Below are 22,973 nucleotides of genomic sequence, written 5' to 3' on the forward strand. Positions count from 1 at the left end.
AAGACCAGAGAAGAGGACCCAGACATCCGCAAGTTACTGCTGGAAACACTGCTACTGGTACGACTGGTTGTATTGACACTCCTACTGGTACTAACACTAAGAATGGTATGACTGGTTGTATTGACACTACTACTGGTACAACCTCTGATGGTACTAACACTGCTACTGGTGTGACCTTACTGGTACTAATACTCCTACTGGTACAACCTATGCTGGTACTAACGCTTCCACTGGTACTAACACTACTACTGAAACGACCCTACTGGTACTAACACTGCTACTGGTAGGACCTCACTGGTACTAACACTACTACTGGCACAACATTTACGGCATGTTCCGTAATAAATGAAACAACTAAGTCTTAACTAACTGTCTTGTTCTGTAGTTAACAGCAACTAAACCTGGACGGCAGATGCTGAAGAAGAATAACGTTTATCCAATCATAAGAGAGCTCCATCGCTGGGAGAAGGACGCAAACGTCAGTACTGCCTGCGAGAACCTGGTGCAGGTAATCCATATGACCATCAATATGATCTGATCAGTCATCAATATATGATCAGTTATCAATATTATATGATCAGTCATCAATATATGATCAGTTATCAATATGATATGATCAGTCATCAATATATGATCAGTCATCAATATATGATCCGTCAATATATGATCAGTCATCAATATATGATCATACATACATTATACATTATACAACAATACATTATATGATTTCATTGTATAGAATTATAATAATCTAATATAAAAGTAAAAATCATATGATATGATAATATATAAAACTCAAGCACCTAGGACCAACATATACTAAACTGATACCTGAACAAGCAGGCTTCCGTCCAGGCAAGTCTCCCCCAAGTCAGTCTCCCCCACACAATGAAGATGGTTTCCTCCAAGGCCCGATCCCAGGAGCCGTATTCGTTAACCCACCCGCTGCTGGGACTGTAAATCACAGACATCTTCTGTGGCAATCCTGGAAATCCCCAAGGACACGCAGACATGATGAAGGCCAGAGTAGACGCCTCGGTACGGTAGACAAGTAGTGGTGACCTGATTCAGATCGGAGGAGCCACCGGTCACCAGGGCAGGGTGGGGAGGAGCAGAGTAGGGTAGGGGGTTCTGGGTAGGCTCAAGGTTATACATAGATAAATCTATATCTTTATGTTCTAGATCTATATCAAGAGAAAGAAAGAGGTCACAACCTAGTATGATGTCATCATGTCTAAAGGTTCTGATTGGTGACGAGCCGGAGGAGGGGATGGATAACCTGCTGAAGGTGGAGGTTCCTAAGGAGGTGGAGGAGAGGCTGAAGCAGGCGGAGCAGAAGGAGGAGCAGGAAAATAAGAAGGAGATGGAGGAGACTGGAGAGATCCGCAAGAGCCAGCAGATACAGGATGGATGGATCCACTCCTAGCGGAGGAGGTGGAGCAGGAGGAGGAGATCAACCCTACTGGTGTTTTTAAGACTGAAGGAGGAGGAAGAGATCAGCTCTCTTGTTGTTTTAAGACTGCAGGAAGAGGAGCAGGAGAAGGAGATCAGCCCTACTGGTGTTAAAAGACTGAAGGAGATGGAGGAGTAGTTAGATGGAGGAGGAGACCAGCCCTCCTGGTGTTTGAGACTGCTGTAGCAGCAGCAGGAGAAGGAGGTGTCTCAAACACCCTCCTGGTGTTTGAGACTGCAGCAGCAGGAGAAGGAGGAGGAGGAGGAGATCAGAGATAGAAAGCTAGAAGCATCATAGGGTTTTGATACAGCGTTATTCTATATTATGAGGATCTATAATATTCTAGATGGTATGTTATTATGATAAGGCTGTTATTAATAAAATCTATAGGATTATACATGTTATAATGAAATGGCTGTTATTAATAAAGTCTATAATATTCTTTATGGTGTGTTATGACTGTTTATTAATAAAGTCTACAGGAGTATACATTATTAAAGTATAGTATTATACATGTTATTAATAAAGTATATATTACTTTATTAATAGTACTCTTAATGAAGTATCTATAGTATTCTATCTGGTATGTTATGATGATAGGAATGTTGTTAATGTATCTAGTATACATGTTAGTATGATAGGGCTTTTAATAATCTATAATATTCCATTTGGTATCTTATAATCATGGGGCTGTTATTAATAAAGCTCAATATAAGGTTAAGCCACGTTAATAATTAAATTACTGATAGTTGAATTAGTTATATTGACCAGCACATAGATTTACACATTGATATCTTATATTTCATAAAATTATGTAAGTTTGCGTGTATGTGTATAACCATATTTGTTTTCAATCTGACTGGGTCACGTGACAGGATGTCGGCAAGGTGGAATAGAATAATGCGAATAATTTATTCTGCTGTCCCACCCATGGTCCCACCTGGCATCTCTCTCTCTTACACTCTCTCTCCGACTCTCTCTCTCTCTACCTCTCCCCCCCCCCCCCCCCCCTCTCTCTCTCTCTACCTCTACCTCTCTCTACCTCTCTCTCTCCTCCTCTCCTTTCGCTGTGATGCTTCTGGACCGCTGTGCATCATGTATCACTAGGCTTCGTCCAGGTCCGCTGATCATATCAATGTGGTTTCTCCGTGGACACTAGGCGGGTGCTGGTGTCTCTGGTTCGGGCGCTGGTGTCTCCATCCCCGGTGTCGTTCTGCGGGCGGAAGCATGGTTCACAAGTCCCGGAACGGCGGGGTGTTCCCAGACGCCCAGGCCGACCCGAAGAAGCTGAAGGTGGGCTTCGTTGGGCTGGAGGCCGGGGGGACCGAGTCTCACCGAGACGGAGCTCTGCTCATAGCAGGTACCCGAAACTATCCATCATTCATCACGACCACGGTATTTATCACTCAAACGCATCGATTACACACGGAAGCTGTTATCGTTCATAATTTAATCATTGATAATAATATTGTTGGCCTATAGCCTATATTGATGGTTGATGGAATTATTGATCACCTGCGTAGGCAACAGAAAACACGGTAGGTCCTGGTAGGCCTGCAATAGGTTCATGTAGATGTTTATGTTGAAATTCTCTCCACCAGGTAGACTGTAGAGTTCTGTATTTAATAGTTCTATATTTGATAGTTCTATCTTATTGTGAAATATTGAAGTTATTTATTAGTTACTCATTTATGTAATATTTGAATAGTTAGATATTAGTTATTTATTTTTATATTTAAAATTATGAGTTTGATAATGTTATTTTTAGTGTGGTTATAATAAGTAGAGGTATACATTTATGCAGACAGTTATACAGTTATAGCTTACACTGTGTGTTTATGTGTGTGTGTGTGTGTGTGTGTGTGTGTGTTTGTGTGTGCGTGTGTACTTGCTACAATAATGTGGACACTTTTCAATTCCACCCCGGCACAGCACAGATTGCCTCTGTAAAGGTTTTAAATTACATACACCTCGAAGAATCTCAGTTCTACTATTATTGGATGTTAGTGCTGAATTCAATACCATGGATCAGAGCGTATTGATGGACCTCACTGGGTTGAACTGTCTGGTTCAGCACTAAACCAGTCCGTTCAATAAGTGGGGTTCCCCATGGATCCGTTGTGGGGCCACTTCAGTCCATCCTTTATATAGCGGTATTCAGACTCTTGTATGTCAACTGTCTCCGACCACAGCGATGCAGAGGCCCCTGAGAGGCCTTGAGTCATGGCTTTGTCAACAGACCTTTGGCGGTGGAAACGCCAATATAAGCGAACCAAGCCGCACCGAACTGCACCGGTCTGTGGAAACGCCAATATAAGCGAACAGAGCCGCACCGTACCGCAACGAACAGTAGCGCACCGCTCGGTGGAAACGAGGCATACGAGCGGGTTTGTTGGTTCTCGTAGCCTAGAGACTTGAGGGGATAAACCCTCCCTCCGAGCTGCTCCACAGCCGGGCTCCTGCTTATTGGTTCATAGCACAGCCAGGGCTCCAGCCTATTCGTGAATAGACGTTGACGTGATTCAGATCCCTTAGCTACCCACCCACTCAGAGGAGGAATTCCTCCTCTCTCCCATTGACTCCCATGTTATTCACCGTCCGCCAGTAGTGCCTGAGAAATGAATGGGAGTCAATGGAGGCCGAGGGAGGAACGTCCTCCCCGAAGTAATATTCAATAGTCGATAGGGGGCGCTAATATCCCTTTACCCAGGGAAACGAACATTACATATACAAAGGCATTAAAGTAGTCATATTTAAGGGCATTAATTCATTACAGTAGTCTGGGCAATCTACACTTTTTATTCTCAACAATGTTAAGGAGGATCTTCCTCCCTCTCCTCACTGGAGAAGCACTGGTTATAACAGGTATATGTTAGGGCTGTGTTATAACAGGTGTATGTGGGGTGTGTTGTAACAGAGGGCGAGGTGGGAGAGGTGGGCGATGCACGGGGGGCCGGCGGGGGTGATGAGGCCCCCCGGGGGTCCCTCCAGCCCCGCCCCAGCGTGTCGGGGCACCGCCGCCCCCCCAAGAGGAGGAACGCGCTCTACCGCCGGCTGCAGAACTTCCTCTACAACGTCCTGGAGCGGCCGCGGGGCTGGGCCTTCATCTACCACGCCTACGTGTAGGACGCACACACACACAGGATCTATACAAACACACACACACACACACACACACGTATGCACACATGTATGCACACACACACACACACACGCATACACACAAATGCACTCACACATACACATATACGCACTAACACAGTACACACACACACACACACACACACACACACACACACACACACACACAAACACAGTATCTATACAAACTCAGAGACACACACACACACACACACACACACCAACTATGTGTCACACTGTAAAGTTTCCCCCAAGGAACAGATCAACTTTCTGTAATTGAACTCTCCGGAAGCTAAAGTCAGCATATATCTCTCTCTCTCTCTCTCTCTCTCTCTCTCTCTCTCTCTCTCTCTCTCTCTCTCTCTCTCTCTCTCTCTCTCTCTCCAGGTTTAGTGTTGGGAAAAACAGTCTGTCTAGTTACTTGACCAGATAAAATGAGACGGAGAGGTAATAAAGTCTGTCAGCACGAGGGCCTCGGATTTATTGAGTAAAGTAGCAAAGGTAATACCGATTCATAAAGCGTGAGAGATCGAATATTCTACGTCCCCTAACAGCGCTGAGGTCGTCTGGAGCTTCGTCTCCGTGGAAGTTCTGCTTCAGAAGAGCACCCCGTGATCCGGTGCATGTGAAACTTATAGTTCTTTCCTAGCCAGGTGTGTGTGCTAGACTTTGTGTGGGTTATCGAGGGTTCTCTTGTCCTTGAGCCTCCGGGTTGTGTTGTCTTTCTGTGTGATATGTGTGTCCTCGCCATCTAGCTGTGGCAGAGTGTTCTCCGCAGACTGATAGGGGGGCTCGAGGGTCATCTTGACCCTCTTGAATGTGTGGTGTGTTGTGTTCGTTAGGTTTGGACCCAGAGTTGACTATATTCGTAATGTAAAGTGTCCGTTAGGTTATTTTTGCCCATCATTAGTGAATGTCTCTCTCTTTCTCTCCAGGTTTCTTCTGGTTCTCTCCTGTCTCGTCCTCTCTGTTTTTTCTACCATCAGAGAATATGAGAAAAGTTCAGAGGACGCCCTTTATATTCTGGTAAGACTACTGCAATACTCCTGCAATACCACTGTATTACTACTGTAGTACTACTGCTTGAAAATACTCCTCTATCACTGTACTACTACTATTAATTGTGTCTATGTGTGTGTGTGTGTGTGTGTGTGTGTGTGTGTGTGTATTTATTGTGTTTGTGTGTGTGTGTGTGTGTGTGTGTGTGCAGGAGGTGGTCACCATCGTGGTGTTCGGGGTGGAGTACATGGTGAGGATCTGGGCGGCCGGCTGCTGCTGCCGCTACAGAGGATGGAGAGGAAGACTCAAGTTCTCAAGGAAGCCCTTCTGTGTCATAGGTCTGCCTGCCTGCCTGTCTGCCTACCTGTCTATCTGCCTGTATATCTGTCTGTCTGCCTGTCTGCCTGTCTGTCTGTCTGTCTGTGACCATGTTGTTTATAACATGTGTTGTGTATAACATGCTGAGCATGTTGTGTACTAATGCCGCTTTTCCACCGCCAGTACCAGCTCGACTCGACTCGACTCGCCACGCCTTTTTTGCGTTTCCATTGGCAAAAAAAGTACCCGGTACTAGGTACCGGGTACTTTTTTTTAGTACTACCTCCGTCGAGGTTCCAAGCGAGCGGAGTAGGTACTTTAGTGTGACGTAAACAGGCTGCTGGTAACTGATTGGCCAGCGGCTGTAAATGGGAATAATCATTCAAAGTTAAATTGTGTCCGGCATGGTTGTAGTCCACGAACCCGCTCCCGAGGGTTAACACTGATCAGCGTTTCGCCGTGTGTGTCGCTCCTTTCCCGGGGCTAGAGTAAGGCTGTGCGTGGTTGTGTGTGTCCGGCGTGGTTGTGTGTGTCCGGCGTGGCTGGAGTCCACGGACCGGCTCCGGAGGATCAGCGTTTCGCTGTTTCGTTTTAGTGTCGTTCCTTTCCCAGGGCTCGAGTTTCGCCTCCATCCAACGTTACCGTATGACAACAATAGACGCGCAGTCATTGCGGTTTTTTTTTCATTTTATTTCCCATCATAACCTTTCCCGGGAATCAGGAAATAGTCTTGATCAGATTCAGATTTCCCGGGAATCGCGTCTCCCGTGATTAAAACCTAATGACGACCCGCCCATGGTGGAGATGTTCTTTTCTACGACCCGCCCACATTGAAGAGGTACTTTTTTAGATGGAAACGCGCCTGGAACCGAGTCGAGTCGAGGCGAGTTGAGTCGAGTCGAGCTGATACTGTCGGTGGAAAAGCGGCATATGTGTTGTGTGTACCATGGGTTGTGTCTAACATGTGTTGTGTACCATGTGATGTGTATAACATGCTGATCATGTTGTGTAACATGTGTTGTGTGTACCATGTCTTGTGTGTACCATGTGTTGTGTCTAACATGTGTTGTGCCTAAAATATGTTGTGTATAACATGTGCTCCAGACATTATGGTGCTGATCGCCTCCATCTCGGTGCTGGCCGCCGGGACCCAGGGGAACGTGTTCGCCACGTCGGCCATCAGGAGCCTCCGCTTCCTCCAGATCCTCAGGATGATCCGCATGGACCGCCGGGGGGGCACCTGGAAACTACTGGGCTCCGTGGTCTACGCACACAGCAAGGTACTAACTAACTACTGACTAACTACTAACTAACTACTGACTCAATACTAACTAACTACTGACTAACTAACTAACTAACTACTAACCTACTACTGACTAACTACTGACTCACTATGCCCACAATAAGGTCACCCACTAACCAACTAACTACTGACTAACTACTGACTCACTACGCCCACAGCAAGGTCACCCACTAAACCACTAACTACTGACTAACTACTGACTCACTATGCCCACAGCAAGGTCACCCACTAAACAACTAACTACTGACTAACAAAAAAAAAAAAACTCTGTTTTTTTGAAGCAAATCGCACCCTGTACCTTACTAAATGACTGTGTGTGTGTGTGTGTGTGTGTGTGTATGTGTGTGTGTGTGCGGGTGTGCGTGCCTGTGTGTGTACGTGTGTGTGTGTGTGTGTGTGTGTGTGTGTGTGCGGGTGTGTGTGTGTGTGTGTGTGTGTGTGTGCCTGTGTGTGTGCCTGTGTGTGTGCGTGTGTGTGTGCCTGTGTGTGTGCCTGTGTGTGTGCCTGTGTGTGTGCGTGTGTGTAGGAGCTGATCACAGCGTGGTACATCGGCTTCCTGTGCCTGATCCTGGCCAGCTTCCTGGTCTACTTGGCGGAGAAAGAATACAACGAACAGTTTGAGACTTACGCAGACGCCCTCTGGTGGGGCCTGGTAATGCTACACTTATTTTATACTATGTATACCACTTATATATACCATATATATATACCATATACTATAAACTACAGTTATAGTGCTCCGTTCACTTGCATGGGCCTTCCCGACTTCCAGTGGTGAATTAATTTTCAATAATGACCATTGCTAAGTATATAATGACCACTGTCAAGGAAAGTGGAGTGATTCACGTCTTTCGTATCATTCCGCAAGTAGTCCGGTAACTTATCAACCCCAGCGGATTTGGTTGCTAAGCGACGTCAACGTCTTTGGCGGACTATTTCTCTGCTGATCAACACTACGAATGGTAATTGTAAAAAGACACACTGTGTGAAGTTATTTCTTCGTTTTGGCAAGTAGCCGTGTAATAAGCGGGATAATGTACAGAATGTTGCCGGTCATTATCTTAAATAAGCACCTTTCGGGGGTTATTTCCCGATAATGACCGGCGTTCTATACATTATCCCTTACTTATAACACACATACTAAGTAAACTACACACATATAGTATATATACTTAACCATACTTTATATACTACACATACTACACATATACGTTATATTCTATATATACCTCACATATATATACTATATATACTACACTTATACTATATATACTATATATTCTACACATTATACTATATTATATACTACACTTATACTATACTATAATATATCTACTAAACATATACTATACTATATATACTACACTTTTACTGTTGCGGCAATCTGCCTGGAGGTGTGCTTGCATGCTTGCGCGTGCATGTGACGGCGGCCTTGCTGCTACATGCGCGTAACAGCGGGCGTGCTGCTTGACAGCGTGCCTCAGCAGGTGAGCGCAATTAGACTAATCAGCAGCACACGCCAAAAACCCCAGACAATATAAGGAACGCAAGTTTATTCAGTTTGTAACACAGCTAAGGACAGCAAAAGAAAGAAGAAATCGCTAAAGAGTCACGGAATTAGGAGGCATGGGAAAAGGAAAAGATCAAAAGGGCTACCGGTAAGCTCACGTCTCTTTACTGGACTCTGGAGACTGTTTTAAATGTGATCGCTGGCTACGTAGTAGTCTGTGTCTATGGGCACGAAATGTATTGTCTGTTATGTATTGTCTGAAAGTTTAACATTGCGTACATGCGTAAACTTAGCGGCTGCCATTGCAATTGGCTAAGCTCTTTGTTTAGTTATTAATCTGTTTAAACTCTTTAATAAACCTTGAAGATGTATTAGTTTGAATATAGTGAATTTTGCTTTATGGAAGTGCAAGGAGTAAATGTTTAGTTTGTGAATAAAAAGTAGGGTTAGAGTATTTCTGTTAAGAAATGGTTATGCTAATCTACAGTAAAATCGTTTAGAATGCTTGATTTAATTTAAGTTAAAGAATTAGTATTTAGTTAAAATTGTGGTAGAAATTCATGTCATGTATAAAATCTGTATAGAATGAACTAGGTTAAAACATAAGGTAAAAACAGGTTTATTTAAAAGTAAATGGTTCTGTAAAGTAGAACTGGCTTTCTGTTTAGTCAATGCCTAATTTACACAGTATTTACCTGGGTTGATAAATAACGAAATAATGGTTAATGAAATAAATTATAATATAAATAAATTATACCCACCCTTTTCCTAATTAAATGTACTTTGTTGTACTTTTTAGTGTTTGATGAAAAATACTGAACTTTATTTACATTGTTTTATTTTTTGTGTGTTTAAAGGTTTTTTACCTTCCTTGTTTACTGGTCAAATAAATTGAAGAACGAGTGAAACCCTGAGTCTGGTCAAGTCCTTCCCTTTTCAAGTGTGGGAAGCCATGATGTTGTAGATACACTTGACATTTACTATATATACCATATATACTAATCATATACTATATCTAACTTGTTTTGTGTCAGATCACCTTGACGACCATCGGTTACGGGGACAAGTGTCCGGTCACCTGGAACGGACGCCTGCTGGCCGCCACCTTCACCCTCATCGGGGTCTCCTTCTTCGCTCTGCCCGCGGTGAGCCTGTTGACCTATTAACTAGAACAGCCTCACCTGATGACCTGTTCACTAGACCAGGCTAGATCAGCTTAATTAGTAAAGTTTAGTGACCATTTAACGTCTCTCTCTCTCTCTCTCTCTCTCTCTCTCTCTCTCTCTCTCTCTCTCTCTCTCTCTCTCTCTCTCTCTCTCTCTCTCTCTCTCTCTCTAGGGTATTCTTGGCTCAGGGTTTGCTCTGAAGGTTCAGGAACAACATCGTCAGAAACACTTTGAGAAGAGACGGAACCCCGCGGCCGGCCTCATCCAGGTACAGAACACCTCTACCACAGTAACACTACTAACACAGAGGGGAGTACCTGTAGTACCTCACCCTCTCACCCTAACTGTCTAACACTAACCCTCTAACCTGACCCCTTATCCACTCACCCATGCCCTCACCCGCACCTTCTTACCATCACCCTACCCTCTCACCCTCTAACCCTCATCCTGACACCCTCTAACCGTCTCTCTAACCCTCACCCTCGACCTCTGACCCTCTCACCCTAACCCTCTCACCCTCGACCTCTGATCCCAACCCCCTCACCCTCGACCTTTGACCCTAACCCTCTGACCCTCACTCTCTCACCCTCTGATCCTTACCCTCTCTCACCCTCTGACCCTCACCCTCGACCTTTGACCCTAACCCTCTGACACTCACCCTCTCACCAGGCTGCCTGGAGGTTCTATGCTACTAATCTGAACAGAACCGACCTGAGTTCCACCTGGGAGCACTATGAGAGAACCTTCAACGTCCCCCTCTATAGGTACAGGAACGCACGCCCGCCTGCACGCTCACAGCACGCACACACGCTAGCACGCCAAAATGCTCTCGACTACGCCTCATTGTATTTGTGTAAAATTAGTTGACCTTTGCTGGCGAGTGTTTAAAATGGCAAGACCTCCATGATGTGGTCTGACCCTCCCAGCATGGGTTCAACCTGTGCTTCAGGCGTGTCAGTCTTCTACCAGAGTCAATAGGGATTTTCCATGTAAGGCATTCAGTTGTCACCTAGTGGAAACAATACCGACTTCATGTGAACAAAACATGTGTGTGTGTAATCCCTCCAGGTTGATTCCTCCTCTGAACCAGATCGACCTCTTGAGGAACCTGAAGAATAAATCTGGCCTCTCCTTCAGGTAACAAACTAACTAGCTTACTAACTAACTAACCCTCCCCTTCAGGTAACAAACTAAGCTTAGCTTACTAACTGACTAACTAACTAATAAGCAGTGTAATAAATATAATCTGTTGTTCTATAGGAAGGAGGGGCAGCTGGAACCATCTCCAAGGTAAGACCTCCTCACCACCTCCTATCTCCTCCTATCAAGGCAAGGCAAGGCAACTTTTTTAGACTCAAAGTGCTTCACATATAAACATTGCCATACAATAAAAGAAAATAATAAATAAGTAAAAAGTAAAATAGTTAGAAAATAAAGGCAAAGTTAAAAAAAAAACATTTTAGAAAGGCAAAGTAAAAAATAAATGCATTTTAGAAAGTGAGAAAATAAAGGCGAAGTTAGTAATAAAATAAAAAATAGAAGCATTGTAGGTTTTAAGATTTAGCAGAAAGCTAAAGCAAACATAAAAGTCTTCAGTCTTGTTTTAAAAGCTGTCAGAGTTGGGGCAAGTCTTAAATCCTCGGAGTTTATTCCAGCTATTTGTTGCATAGTAATTAAATCCTGCTTCCCCATGTTTCGTGTTGACTCTGGGGATAATTAACAGATTGGTCTCAGAGGATCTTAGTGGCCTAGAAGGCTTATGTAGTGGAAGCATATCAGTTAAATATTTTGGCCCTAAACCATGTAGGGATTTATAGGTTAGCAACATGATTTTAAAATAAATTCTCTGACATACAGGGAGCCAATGTAACGATTTAAGAATCGGTGTAATATGTTCACATTTTTTGGTCTTTGTTAGAACTCTAGCAGCAGCATTCTGAACAAGCTGTAGTTTAAGTTTAAGTTTAAGTTTATTGATATTTAAAGTGCAGTATCACCATAAGCATGGTCTCAAAACACCGTACATAGAAATGCCCTACGACATCATGAGCAACCACATGAGTGTAATGTGTGTGGATTCATGGGTTCAAACAACAATACGTTTAGAGTAATAAATTAAAATGAAGAAATGATTTCAATAAAACAAATATAAAACAAATGTAAAACAAATGAAAAACCATTATAAAATAACAAATTCATGGGTTATAGGGTAGGCCATAATGTTTTGAGAAGAGGAAGGTTTTTAGTTTGCTTTTAAAAATATTTGTGGAACTGGCTCCCCTAACATGCGACGGAAGACTATTCCACAGATATGGAGCTCTGAAAGCAAAGGAGCGCTGGCCTGCAGATTTTGTTTTTACCCTGGGAATTGTCAACAGGCCAGCGTCCAGAGATCGCAATGGGCGCGAGGGGGTGTAGGGGGATACCAGGTCTGACACATATGAAGGTGCAAGTCCATTTAGTGCTTTATAGGCTAAAAGAAGAATTTTAAAATCTGCTCGTGCAGGAATGGGTAGCCAATGTAATGAGATTAAAACAGGTGTTATGTGTGAACTTCTCCGTGTTTTTGTTAAAATTCTGGCTGCTGTATTTTGAATCAGCTGTAGGGTTCTTAAAGTGCATGCAGGTAGGCCAGAGTTTCAGCATCCTTTAAGGATAGCATAGGCCTGATTTTTGCGATGTTGCTTAGATGATAAAAGGCAATTTTGGAAATATTTCTTATGTGAGGCCTATATGTTAAAAATTGATCGAAGGTGAGTAGTTGGTGAGTAGTTGCCTTAGAGGTTTTTTTTGGAGACCTGTAAGGAGACCATTGCAGTAATCAAGCTTGCTAGTGATAAAGGCATGTACAAGTTTTTGTAAGTCTTCGGTAGACATAAGCCCTCTAAGTCTTGGCACAGTATTATATCGAGCTATGAAGGAGTGGAATGCCCTTCCGAATTATGTTATACAACAAAGAAACATGGTTAGTTTTAAAATGAAATTAAGAGATTATTATTTTGATCGCAATTTTGACCATTAGTAGCCTATTTGTAAAACTGGGTCCTGGTATTCTTGTTGTGTAGTGATTCAATGTAGGAGCGGGTAACATATGTTAAGTGTTTGTCTTGGATGTTTGTTTGTTTCTTGTATTGAGTATGTGTTTTCTGTATGTATTTTTTTTGTTTTATGTATTAATGTATTTTATGTGTTAATGGTTTGTATTTGTCATTTATTATGATGAAAAGACCCCAGGAAGAATAGCTGCTGCGTGGCAAAAGCTAATGGGGATCTAAATAAACTAAACTAAACTACGTTTTTAAGGTGATAATATGCAGATTTTGTAACTGATTTGATGTGACTGTCGAAATGTAAATCAGAATCCATGATAACCTCAAGATTTCTGGCTTTGATTGAGGTTTTCAGCAACAGAGAGTGAAGGTGTTGGGTAACTTTAAGCCTTTCGGTTTTAGCACCAAATACAATTATCTTGGTTTTGTCCTCATTTAGTTGAAGGAAATTTCGGCACATCCAGTCTTTGACTTGCTCAATGCACTGGCACAACAGATCTATGGGCTGATAGTCATTTGGTGATCGCGATACATAGATTTGCGTGTCATCAGCATAGCAGTGATGGTCAATATTGTTATTTTGCATGATTTTCCCTAGTGGGAGCATGTAGATGTTGAATAGAGAGGGTCCTAAGATCGAACCTTGTGGGACTCCACATGTCACGTTTGTTGATTCTGAAACAAAGTCGCCAATGGAAACAAAGTAGTCCCTATTTTGTAGGTAGGACCTAAACCAATTTAGGTAGGACCTAAACCAATTTGCCTGAAAGCCCCACCAAGTTTTCTAATCTGTCCAAAAGTATTGTATGGTCTTCAGTGTCGAATGCAGCATTGAGGTCTAGTAGCATTAGTATTGAGATTTTGCCAGAGTCTGTGTTAAGACGGATGTCGTTCACAACTTTATTAAGGGCGGTCTCGCTGCTGTGAAGGGGCCGGAATCCGGATTGGAAGGTGTCATAGAGTTTTAGAGTCTATGACATTAAAGCATGTCATTGCCACGTTACTTTTGCCTGAATAGGGTGGTAGTCCAACATTTTTGTTTAAAGTGGAGACATTGATGGCGCGTCTTATCAGTATAAAATGCTGCAAACTCATTGCATTTCTGAGTGGAATGAAGGTCAGGTGGAATTTGTGTTGGGGGCTTGGCCAGTCTGTCAACAGTTGCAAATAGGGCTTTGGCATTATTAGTATTGGTTTTAATGATATTGGAGAAAAATATTTCTCTAGCACTTTTTAAGTCTAAATTGTAGGCACGGAGGCTCTCTTTATAGATGTCATGGTGAATATGAAGTTTTGTTTTACGCCATATGCGTTCAGCATTCCTGCATTCTTTTTTCTGGGCTGTTACAAAAGCAGCTTTTCTCCAGGGTGCCTTTTGCTTTCCAGAAATCGTTTTAACCTTATAAGGTGCAATGACATCTATGACTTTCAAATTTTTCAAATTAAAGTTTTCTAAAAGATCATCAGCAGAACATGGGTTGAGAGGTGGTAGCAAGGAGATGGTATCACCTCCTATCTCCTCCTGTCACCTCTTATCACCTCCTCATCCCGTCTGTATCACCTCTTATTACATCCACATCTGTGTGTGTGTGTGTGTGTGTGTGTGTGTGTGTGTGTGTGTGTGTGTGTGTGTGTGTGTGTGTGTGTGTGTGTGTGTGTGTGTGTGTGTGTGTGTGTGTGTGTGTGTGTGTGTGTGTGTGTGTGTGTGTGTTCTCCAGTCAGAAGGTTAGTTTGAAGGAGAGGGTCTTCTCATCTCCAAGACATTCAGCTGCCAAAGGAAAAGGTTCTCCTCAGGGCCCCGCTAGTGGTAAGAACTGATACACCTGTAGTAAACACACCTGTAGTTAACACACCTGTACTAAACTCACCTGTACTGAACACACCTGTACTAAACACACCTAACACACCTGTACTAATCACACCTGTACTAAACACACCTGTACTAAGCACACCTGTACTCAACACACTAACCCACTCACTCACTGAAGGGTTAGGTTCTGGAGATGAATCCCAGTGTAATGATAAGGTGTGCTGGTGTGTTGTGGTGTCCCAGTGGGTCCGGGAGGTGCCCAGGTCCAGACCGGTCCGCAGGCCCAGAGGAGCTCTCCTAGCGGGGACCAGATTCCAGAGGAGAGTCCCAGTAAGGTCCCCAAGAGCTGGAGCCGCCAGGCCTTCAAGATCCGAGGACTCGCTTCCCGTCAAAACTCTGAAGGTGGGAGGGACTTAAGAGCTAGCCCAGATAGAGAGCAGCCACCTGCCATCTCAAGCCATCTTCAGGGATAAATATACACTGAAAATGTATAGATAGAAAAAAGTAAAATCTATGTTTAGTTCATATATTCTCTTCTTCTCTCCTCGTCTCCTTGTCTCCACTCCTCGGCTCCTTGTCTGCTCTCATATAGTGCTGATAGAGATGCAGGATGAGGACTTCAGACACAAGGGCTCTCCAGGTTACCACACACACACACACACACACACACACACACACACACACACACACACACACACACACACACACACACACACACACACACACACACACACACACACACACACATTCACTCTGTAATGAGGTGATCTGAACCAGGATCCAGTGGGACTTTCCCAGTTCCAGTGGTGGCTGGCTGTTGTTAAGTTGTGTTGTTGTGTAATGGTGTTGTGTTGTTGTTCCAGACGCCAGTCTAGCAGGGGAGGCGGGTCCGGGGGGGGAGGCCCTGGGAGACGACACTAAGAGCTGTCACTGTGAGTTTGTTCCTCAGGACCTGACCCCCAGCCTGAAGGTCACCATCAGAGCCATCTGGTGAGACATTATCTGTCTTGCTTGTCCTGCTCTGTCCTGTCCTGTCCTGTCCTGTTCTTGGTTGTACCCAGAATCATGGCACTATTCTACTGCACTGTACTATACTTTACGGCACTGTATTATACTGTACTGTACTATACTTTATTGTACTATACTGTACTGTGCTGTGTTGTGCTGTACTGTAATGTACCCCGGACCATGTCAATACTACACTGTTGTATACTGTACTGTACTGTACAGTAGTATGTGTACTGTACTGTATTATACTGTACTGTACTGTACTGTAGTGTACGCAGGACCACGTCAGTACAATACTATTCCAAGATTAGTTATTAGTTATAGTTATTAGTTATCTTCATATCAGCTTTTTAAATACTTTACTTCATTATGATTTTTAATCACACTCATTATCATCATTATTATTATTTTTAGGATAGATTTTTAATTTGATTGATTTATTTTCACCCCAGGGTTAAAGGTCATCCTCACATCATTTGGGTAAGAATTACATTTTCATCCGTCAACTTCCTGCTAGTTAGAGATAACAGCTGGCATAGTATTAGTTCTGGTAGTATTAGTACTAGTAGTAGCATTACTGGTAGTATGATTTCTGGTAGGATTAGTACTAGTAGTAACAGTACTAATGTCTCTCTCTCTCTCTCTCTCTCTCTCTCTCTCTCTCTCTCTCTCTCTCTCTCTCTCTCTCTCTCTCTCTCTCTCTCTCTCTCTCTCTCAGCATCATGCGCTTCATGGTGTCCAAGAGGAAGTTCAAGGAGAGCCTGCGGCCCTACGATGTGATGGACGTGATCGAGCAGTACTCCGCTGGACACCTGGACATGCTGGCCCGCATCAAGAACCTGCAGACCAGGCAAGACCACGAACCCCTAGATCAGCCCTAGATCTGACCCTCTATCCCCCTCCCCCCTCCTACCAGGCCAGACCGAACCCTGCACCAGACCACAGCAGGCTAGACCTCTGGACTGGACTCTAAGGGGTCCCTCTGGGGGGTATAGACCCTCCCCCGGGTCCTGAGGCGGCCCCGGGTCCAGCCTGGGACATGTTGTCCCATGTTGTTGATCCTGGTGTTGTGTGTTGCAGTGGAGGCTTCTCCAGTAAGGAGAGGGAGGAAGATCCTCCTTAACATTGTTGAGAATAAAAAGTGTAGATTGCCCAGACTACTGTAAGGAATTAATGCTCTTAAATATGACTACTTTAATGCCTTTGTATATGTAATGTTCGTTTCCCTGGGTAAAGGGATATTAGCACCCCCTATCGCCTATTGAATATTACTTCGGGGAGGACGTTCCTCCCTCACCCTCCATTGACTCCCATTCATTTCTCGGGCACTACTGGCGGCCGGTGAATAACATGGGAGTCAATGGGAGAGAGGAGGAAATTCCTCCTCTGAGTGGGTGGGATTAGCTAAGGGATCTGAATCACGTCAACGTCTATTCACGAATAGGCTGGAGCCCGGGCTGCGCTATGAACCAATAAGAAGAAGTCCTGGCTGTGCTATGAACCAATAAGCAGGAGCCCGGCTGTGGAGCAGCTCGGAGGGAGGGTTTATCCCCTCAACTCTCTAGGCTACGAGAACCAACAAACCCGCTTGTATGCCTCATTTCCACCGAGCGGTGTGCTACTGTTCGTTGCGGTACAGTGCGGCTCTGTTCGCTTATACTGGCGTTTCCACCCAGCGGTGCGGCTCGGTTCGCTTATATTGGCATTTCCACCGCCAAAAGTCTGCCGAAATAAACGCGCTGAGTCTACCTATTTTTCGACACTCCTCCGTTGGGTTACCAAGCCATGGGGAGGATTGACTTGATCTATAATCTATAAATGAAGTCCCTCAATCTTAATTGGCTTAACACCATGACCAACATTCTGAAACATCCATTAACATCCACATTTGCCTCAAACAATGTTAGGCTTACAGCCCATGTCAATAGTTGAAATTATGTTCTTGCTGTTCTTTTAATTGTTTGTTACTCTGACCGTTCTGTTTAATATTGTGGAAAGGATGTTAGTGAATGATTAAGAGCATGATGCATTTTAAATGGCATCACTTTTGGTCTTGTGTCTTCATTTTTCTTAAAACAATTGTAGCTGAAAATAAACATAGCCAAATTACAACCAATAGCTTCAGTCATTGAGGGCAAAAATAGGCCCAATGATAGGCCCAGATTTTTTATTTAGTTTTACAAATCAAGAGTAGGCCTGATTTGACTAATTGGCCTCTTCATTTCCTTATTTTATTATTATTATTATTATTATTATTATTATTTGTATCAATTTTATTCACATAATTATCCCTCCCTGCTAATTTGTAGTTCACCAAAACACCCAAAACAACAAGTCTCACATACTTCTCTCCATACGTCATAAGTCTCCATACGCCACTAAGAGTGGAAGCAGGCCAATGGCAACCAAGCGTGCAGTCCTTCCTCCCTCACTTTAAAAACCACCAGCCGCCACTGGTGTGTTGTGTGTTGTGTTAACAGGATGGATGTGATCGCGGTGTTGTGTTGTTGTTTGTTTTGTTGTTGTGTTGTTGTGTTAACAGGATAGGTGTTATCGCGGTGTTGTGTTGTGTTGTTGTGTATTGTGTGTTGTGTTGTTGTGTTAGCAGGATAGGTGTGATCGTGGTGTTGTGTATTGTGTTGTGTTGTGTTGTTGTGTTAACAGGATAGATGTGATCGTGGTGTTGTGTATTGTGTTGTGTTGTGTTGTTGTGTTAACAGGATAGATGTGATCGTGGGGGGGGGTACAGGCCCCTCTACACCACGACGTCAGCGCTCCTTGAAGGAGTCTCCCGTGTTCTCCAGGTCAGGACTCCCAGGATGCACCTCTCCAAATCACCAGCTGTTTGGCAGCCATTTTGTCAGTAGGCGTGGCCAAATCTGAATAAAAATGGTTCTCGAACCGGATGAACCAATCAGAGGCATCCGGTCCACTGACACAACCAATGGTCTGTTTAGCTTCTGTTTCTGTCCAATCAGGGCAGTTCTCCCACTTCCTGGACTCTTCTGATTGGACAGCTGCTGTCCGTAAGTCTCCACTGTGTGTCTGTCTTGTCAGAAACACAGTGCATGACATCACTCCCAATTAGACCGCTTCTATGGACTGTATCAACCAATCAGAGGAGACCTACCAGTCCGACCTATTGACATCACAACATCTCTAACCAACGCATCATCTCTCAACAACACAACCCAGTCTCTATAATCAATACAACACATCTAATCTTCACAACACAACATATGAAATCCTCACAACACAACCTCTCTAATCGACACATCACCTCTCATCAACACAACATCTCTATCCCACTTGTCTCAGCAGAAGGAGCAGGCAGTAGACTGAGGGACTGGTAGATCTCTAACCTGCCTGCCCGGCCGCCTGCCCTGGTCGTCACAGGGACCAATCACAGCGGAGCTCCCAGCTAGGCTGTGTTCACGTTCCCGTCCCCATCGTTCTCTCTGCTGCTCGTCCTCCCGTCCTGCCGGTGGACGAGCAGGTAGAGAGACTATGTGTCTGTGTGTCGCCAGAGTGGACCAGATCGTAGGCCGGGGGCAGCCGCCCACGGACAAGGACCGGCCAATCCCTGATAAGGAACGTCCCAAAGCAGCCAATGAGGAGGTCACTGAGGACCCAAGCATGATGGGACGTCTGGGAAAGGTGGAGAAACAGGTAACACAAACTTCTAACCGCTAACACAAACAACATATATATATATATATATATTATTTAGTGTATTTTTGTAATAAATCTCTTTGGTGTGAAGGTGTTGTCCATGGAGAGGAAGCTGGACTTCCTGGTCAACCTGTACATCCAGCGAATGGGAATCCCCCAGACGGAGACCGACGCCTACTTTGGTTCCAAGGAGCCCGCCCCCCCCTACCAGAGCCCTGTGGATCACCTGGAGAGGAACCAATCAGCCAGGTGAGTCCCAGTTCTACAGCCAATCATGTTAGAATACATTCCTCCTTTCATGAGAAATTAAACAATGAATAATGTTGGAGTGAACTAGTGTCTTTGCAGGCTGTGTATTAACTAGTTGTAGTGACCTAGTTGCGTAATAACTAGTTGTAGTGAACTAGTTGTGTATTAACTAGTTGCGTATTTACTAGTTGTAGTGAACTAGTTGTGTATTAACTAGCTGCTGTCTGTGCAGGCCGTGTATTAATTTGTTGTGTATTAACTCGTTGTAGAGAACTAGTTGTCTATTAACTAGTCGTAGTGAACTTGTTGTTTATTAACTTGTTGTAGTGAACTAGTTGTCTATTAACTCATTGTAGTGAACTAGTTGTGTATTAACTAGTTGTAGTAAACTAGTTGTTCATTAACTAGCTGCTGTCTGTGCAGGCCGTGCCCCAGTGACATCACCAACGTCATCCGTTCCAGCTCCATCCCCCTCCCCCCCTTCACCTGCCCCCCCTCCACCTCCTGGCAGCCTATCAGCTCCCAGGTCCATCAACAAGCCCCGCCCCCGAGCCAGCATAGCCAAGGCAACACTCCTAGTCCGGTAGGAGACGGGTCCCTTGTTCGACTCCCGCCTCCTCCCCCTAACGACAGGAGACCTCTTAGACTGAGCGCTGGGGAGAGAGGAGGGGAGAGAGGAGGGGAGAGAGGAGGTGACAGGGGAGGTGAGAGAGGAGGGGAGAGAGGAGCTGACGGAGGAGGTGAGAGAGGAGGGGAGGAGAATGGTGAGGGGAGAAGGCAGAGGAGGGGAGAGGTAGCAGAGGAGGAGGTGTACAATGAGGAGCTGGAAGGCTCCCTCAGTGGCTCCTCCCTCTCCCCCGCCCAGGATAACCAGGAGTACTGCCCCTCCTCCTCCGCACGGCCGGGGGGCGGAGACCGCAGCACTAGGGCCCGCCCCTTCATCACAGAGGACCAATCAGACAGCGACGCTGAGCATCCTGCTCCCTTACCCCACTCTGCCTCGGGAGAGAGAGCCTGGAACAAAAACAAGTAAGACTGGACTAGACCAGAACAAACTAGACTAGACCAGACCAGACCAGACTAGACCAGAACAAACTAGACCAGAACAAACTAGACCAGACCAGACAAGAACAAACTAGATTAGACCAGAACAAACTAGACCAGACCAGGCCAGAACAAACTAGATTAGACCAAACTAGACTAGAACAGACCAAACCAAACTAGGACAAACTAGACCAAACTAGACCACCCCAAACTAGATTAGACCAAACTAGATTAGACCAGACAAGACCAGAACAAACTAGATTAGACCAGATCAGACTAGACCAGAACAGACCAGACCAGACTAGACCGTAACAGACCAGACCAGACTAGACCGTAACAGACCAGACCAGACTAGAAGGAAAGAAAAAACACCAGCTTGATGATGGCAGTTGATAAACAAAAGTGTCAAGAAGTGCTCTGAAGAAAGAGAAAGACTTTGTCGTCTCAAGTGTTGAATGTTTGACAAGAGATAGACACGCCCTCCCGACAGGGTACACCCCACGCCCTCCACAGAACACGCCCCCATCCACAGGACCCGCCCCTCAACAGGACACACCCCTCCACAGAACACGCCCCCCCCATCCACAGGACCCGCCCCTCAACAGCACACACCCCTCCACAGAACACGCCCCCCCCATCCACAGGACCCGCCCCTCAACAGCACACACCCCTCCACAGAACACACCCCCTCCACAGACATGCCCATCCGCAGGTCCCACCCCTCAACCAGACACACCCTTTCCACAGTATACACCCCCTATGCAGGACACGCCTTCTTAACCGACAAGCACCTACACATGACACACGTCAATAGGACACGCCTCCTCCTCACAGACACGCCCCTGACTCCAGGACACACCCCCTTGCCCCAGCCAAAAGGGCTCATCTCAAAGGACCTTTGGTTAACTAATGTTAACAGGAATGCTAGCATCATAGGAACATCAGCTTACACTAATATGCCAATGAGCACCATACTCAGGTACTGCAGTACTCTCCTGCTATCTAGAGCAGTCTAATGGTCATTCATTGTGATTAGTAAATGTATTTAGGGCGATGTTAACGCACTTGCATTTCCTCTTCAATTAAATTTTTCTGGATTATTTTAATAATGGGGTGTAGGCCTATACATGTTTTTTTTATATATATATGGTCCTATTTCTGCCTCTTCATTTGTATTGTATTGGCTTTTAAATCTTTTTATGTAACCTTTTATTGATTTTTGGTTTACTTTTTATTCCTGTATTTTATCTTGTTCTGTAATGTGACCTTGGGTGTCTAAATGTGTGTGTGTGTGTGTGTATGTATGTATGTGTGTGTGTGTGTGTGTGTGTGTGTGTGTGTGTATGTGTGTGTGTATATGTGTGTGTGTGTGTGTGTGTGTGTGTGTATATATGTGTGTGTGTATATATGTGTGTGTGTATATATATATATACACACACACACCACATGACACCATTGGGAGAGCACCAAATTGTTTTTATTTATGTTATTTTTCATGCTCAACTGACTTCAAAAGATGAGCCTCTAAAGTCAGACCTGCTGTAACATCATTGTTTGCATGATATAAATTGTATTTAATATTCAAGTCATATTTGAAACGGTGGATTCTGATTAGGAATCCACCTTTTAAATAATTGGTCTACTAGTCATGTTTTCACAAGAATCATTTTAACCACCAAGGATTATAATTGAATATACACATCTGTATAACAAGCACAAATATGATATGTATAATCTAGTGGCTATCATTTAGCATGACCTAGCTTCTCTAGCTGGAAGCCTGGCTAGCTGTCAGCAGGACCTTAACTGCTACTAGCTAGTAGCTTAGCTTTGGCCAGCTGTTAGCGGGACCTAGCTGCGGCCAGCTGTTAGCGGGACCTAGCTGCGGCCAGCTGTTAGCGGGACCTAGCTGCGGCCAGCTGTTAGCGGGACCTAGCTGCAGCCAGCTGCTAGGAGGGCCTAGCTGCCATTAGCTAGTAGCCTTGCGGTGGCTAGCTCTATGAAACATTTATAATAGTATTAATTAGCTAGTGATTTATTGAGTGCGTTATGATTTCCAACAAGTGCTCAAACCACCATATGATGGTCCTGGACTGTAAAGAGACTCAATGTTGCATTTAGAAGCCAGTCTTATACATATATTGTACAATTATTAACAATATTACTTTACAAGCCACTCTGCTATATATATATTTATTAACACAGCTTTCGTGAGCTCCAATAGTATGTACATGTTTGTCTCTGATACTA

At 44.4% G+C, this 22,973-nt stretch overlaps 2 protein-coding genes across 5 annotated transcripts in view; both read left to right on the plus strand.

Annotated features, from left to right (window-relative positions):
- hgh1 (HGH1 cochaperone) overlaps nucleotides 1–1,899 on the plus strand; it is a 7,587-nt gene extending 5,688 nt beyond the window's left edge. For both annotated transcript variants that reach the window (XM_084464692.1, XM_084464693.1), the window contains exons 9-11: nucleotides 1–57; nucleotides 386–508; nucleotides 1,241–1,899. In XM_084464692.1, the coding sequence (XP_084320818.1) occupies nucleotides 1–57; nucleotides 386–508; nucleotides 1,241–1,426 (366 nt within the window). In that variant the 3' untranslated portion in view covers nucleotides 1,427–1,899. The remainder of the gene's footprint in view (nucleotides 58–385; nucleotides 509–1,240) is intronic.
- Nucleotides 1,900–2,680: 781 nt separating this feature from the next.
- On the plus strand, nucleotides 2,681–21,896 carry kcnq2b (potassium voltage-gated channel, KQT-like subfamily, member 2b; the record flags this gene model as incomplete). 3 transcript variants are annotated; one of them, XM_084464671.1, is made up of 19 exons in its annotated part: nucleotides 2,681–2,848; nucleotides 4,445–4,575; nucleotides 5,530–5,620; nucleotides 5,805–5,931; nucleotides 7,016–7,191; nucleotides 7,741–7,866; nucleotides 9,759–9,869; nucleotides 10,063–10,158; nucleotides 10,560–10,654; nucleotides 10,959–11,027; nucleotides 11,151–11,180; nucleotides 14,659–14,747; nucleotides 14,967–15,152; nucleotides 15,343–15,390; nucleotides 15,614–15,740; nucleotides 16,477–16,608; nucleotides 19,286–19,427; nucleotides 19,522–19,679; nucleotides 20,088–21,896. In XM_084464671.1, the coding sequence occupies 19 exons, from the start codon at nucleotides 2,681–2,683 to the stop codon at nucleotides 20,710–20,712; spliced, it is 2,727 nt and encodes a 908-aa protein (XP_084320797.1). In that variant the 3' UTR covers nucleotides 20,713–21,896. The 3 variants fall into 3 exon arrangements, with proteins under 3 accessions (XP_084320797.1, XP_084320799.1, XP_084320798.1); XM_084464673.1 differs by having other exon boundaries at nucleotides 14,659–14,744; nucleotides 14,994–15,152; XM_084464672.1 differs by having other exon boundaries at nucleotides 14,659–14,744; nucleotides 14,994–15,152; nucleotides 20,103–21,896.
- Between the last annotated feature and the right edge of the window lie 1,077 nt (nucleotides 21,897–22,973).

Source organism: Micromesistius poutassou, assembly GCF_964030765.1.
Source record: "Micromesistius poutassou genome assembly, chromosome: 2".
NCBI classification, from domain to species: Eukaryota; Metazoa; Chordata; class Actinopteri; order Gadiformes; family Gadidae; genus Micromesistius; species Micromesistius poutassou.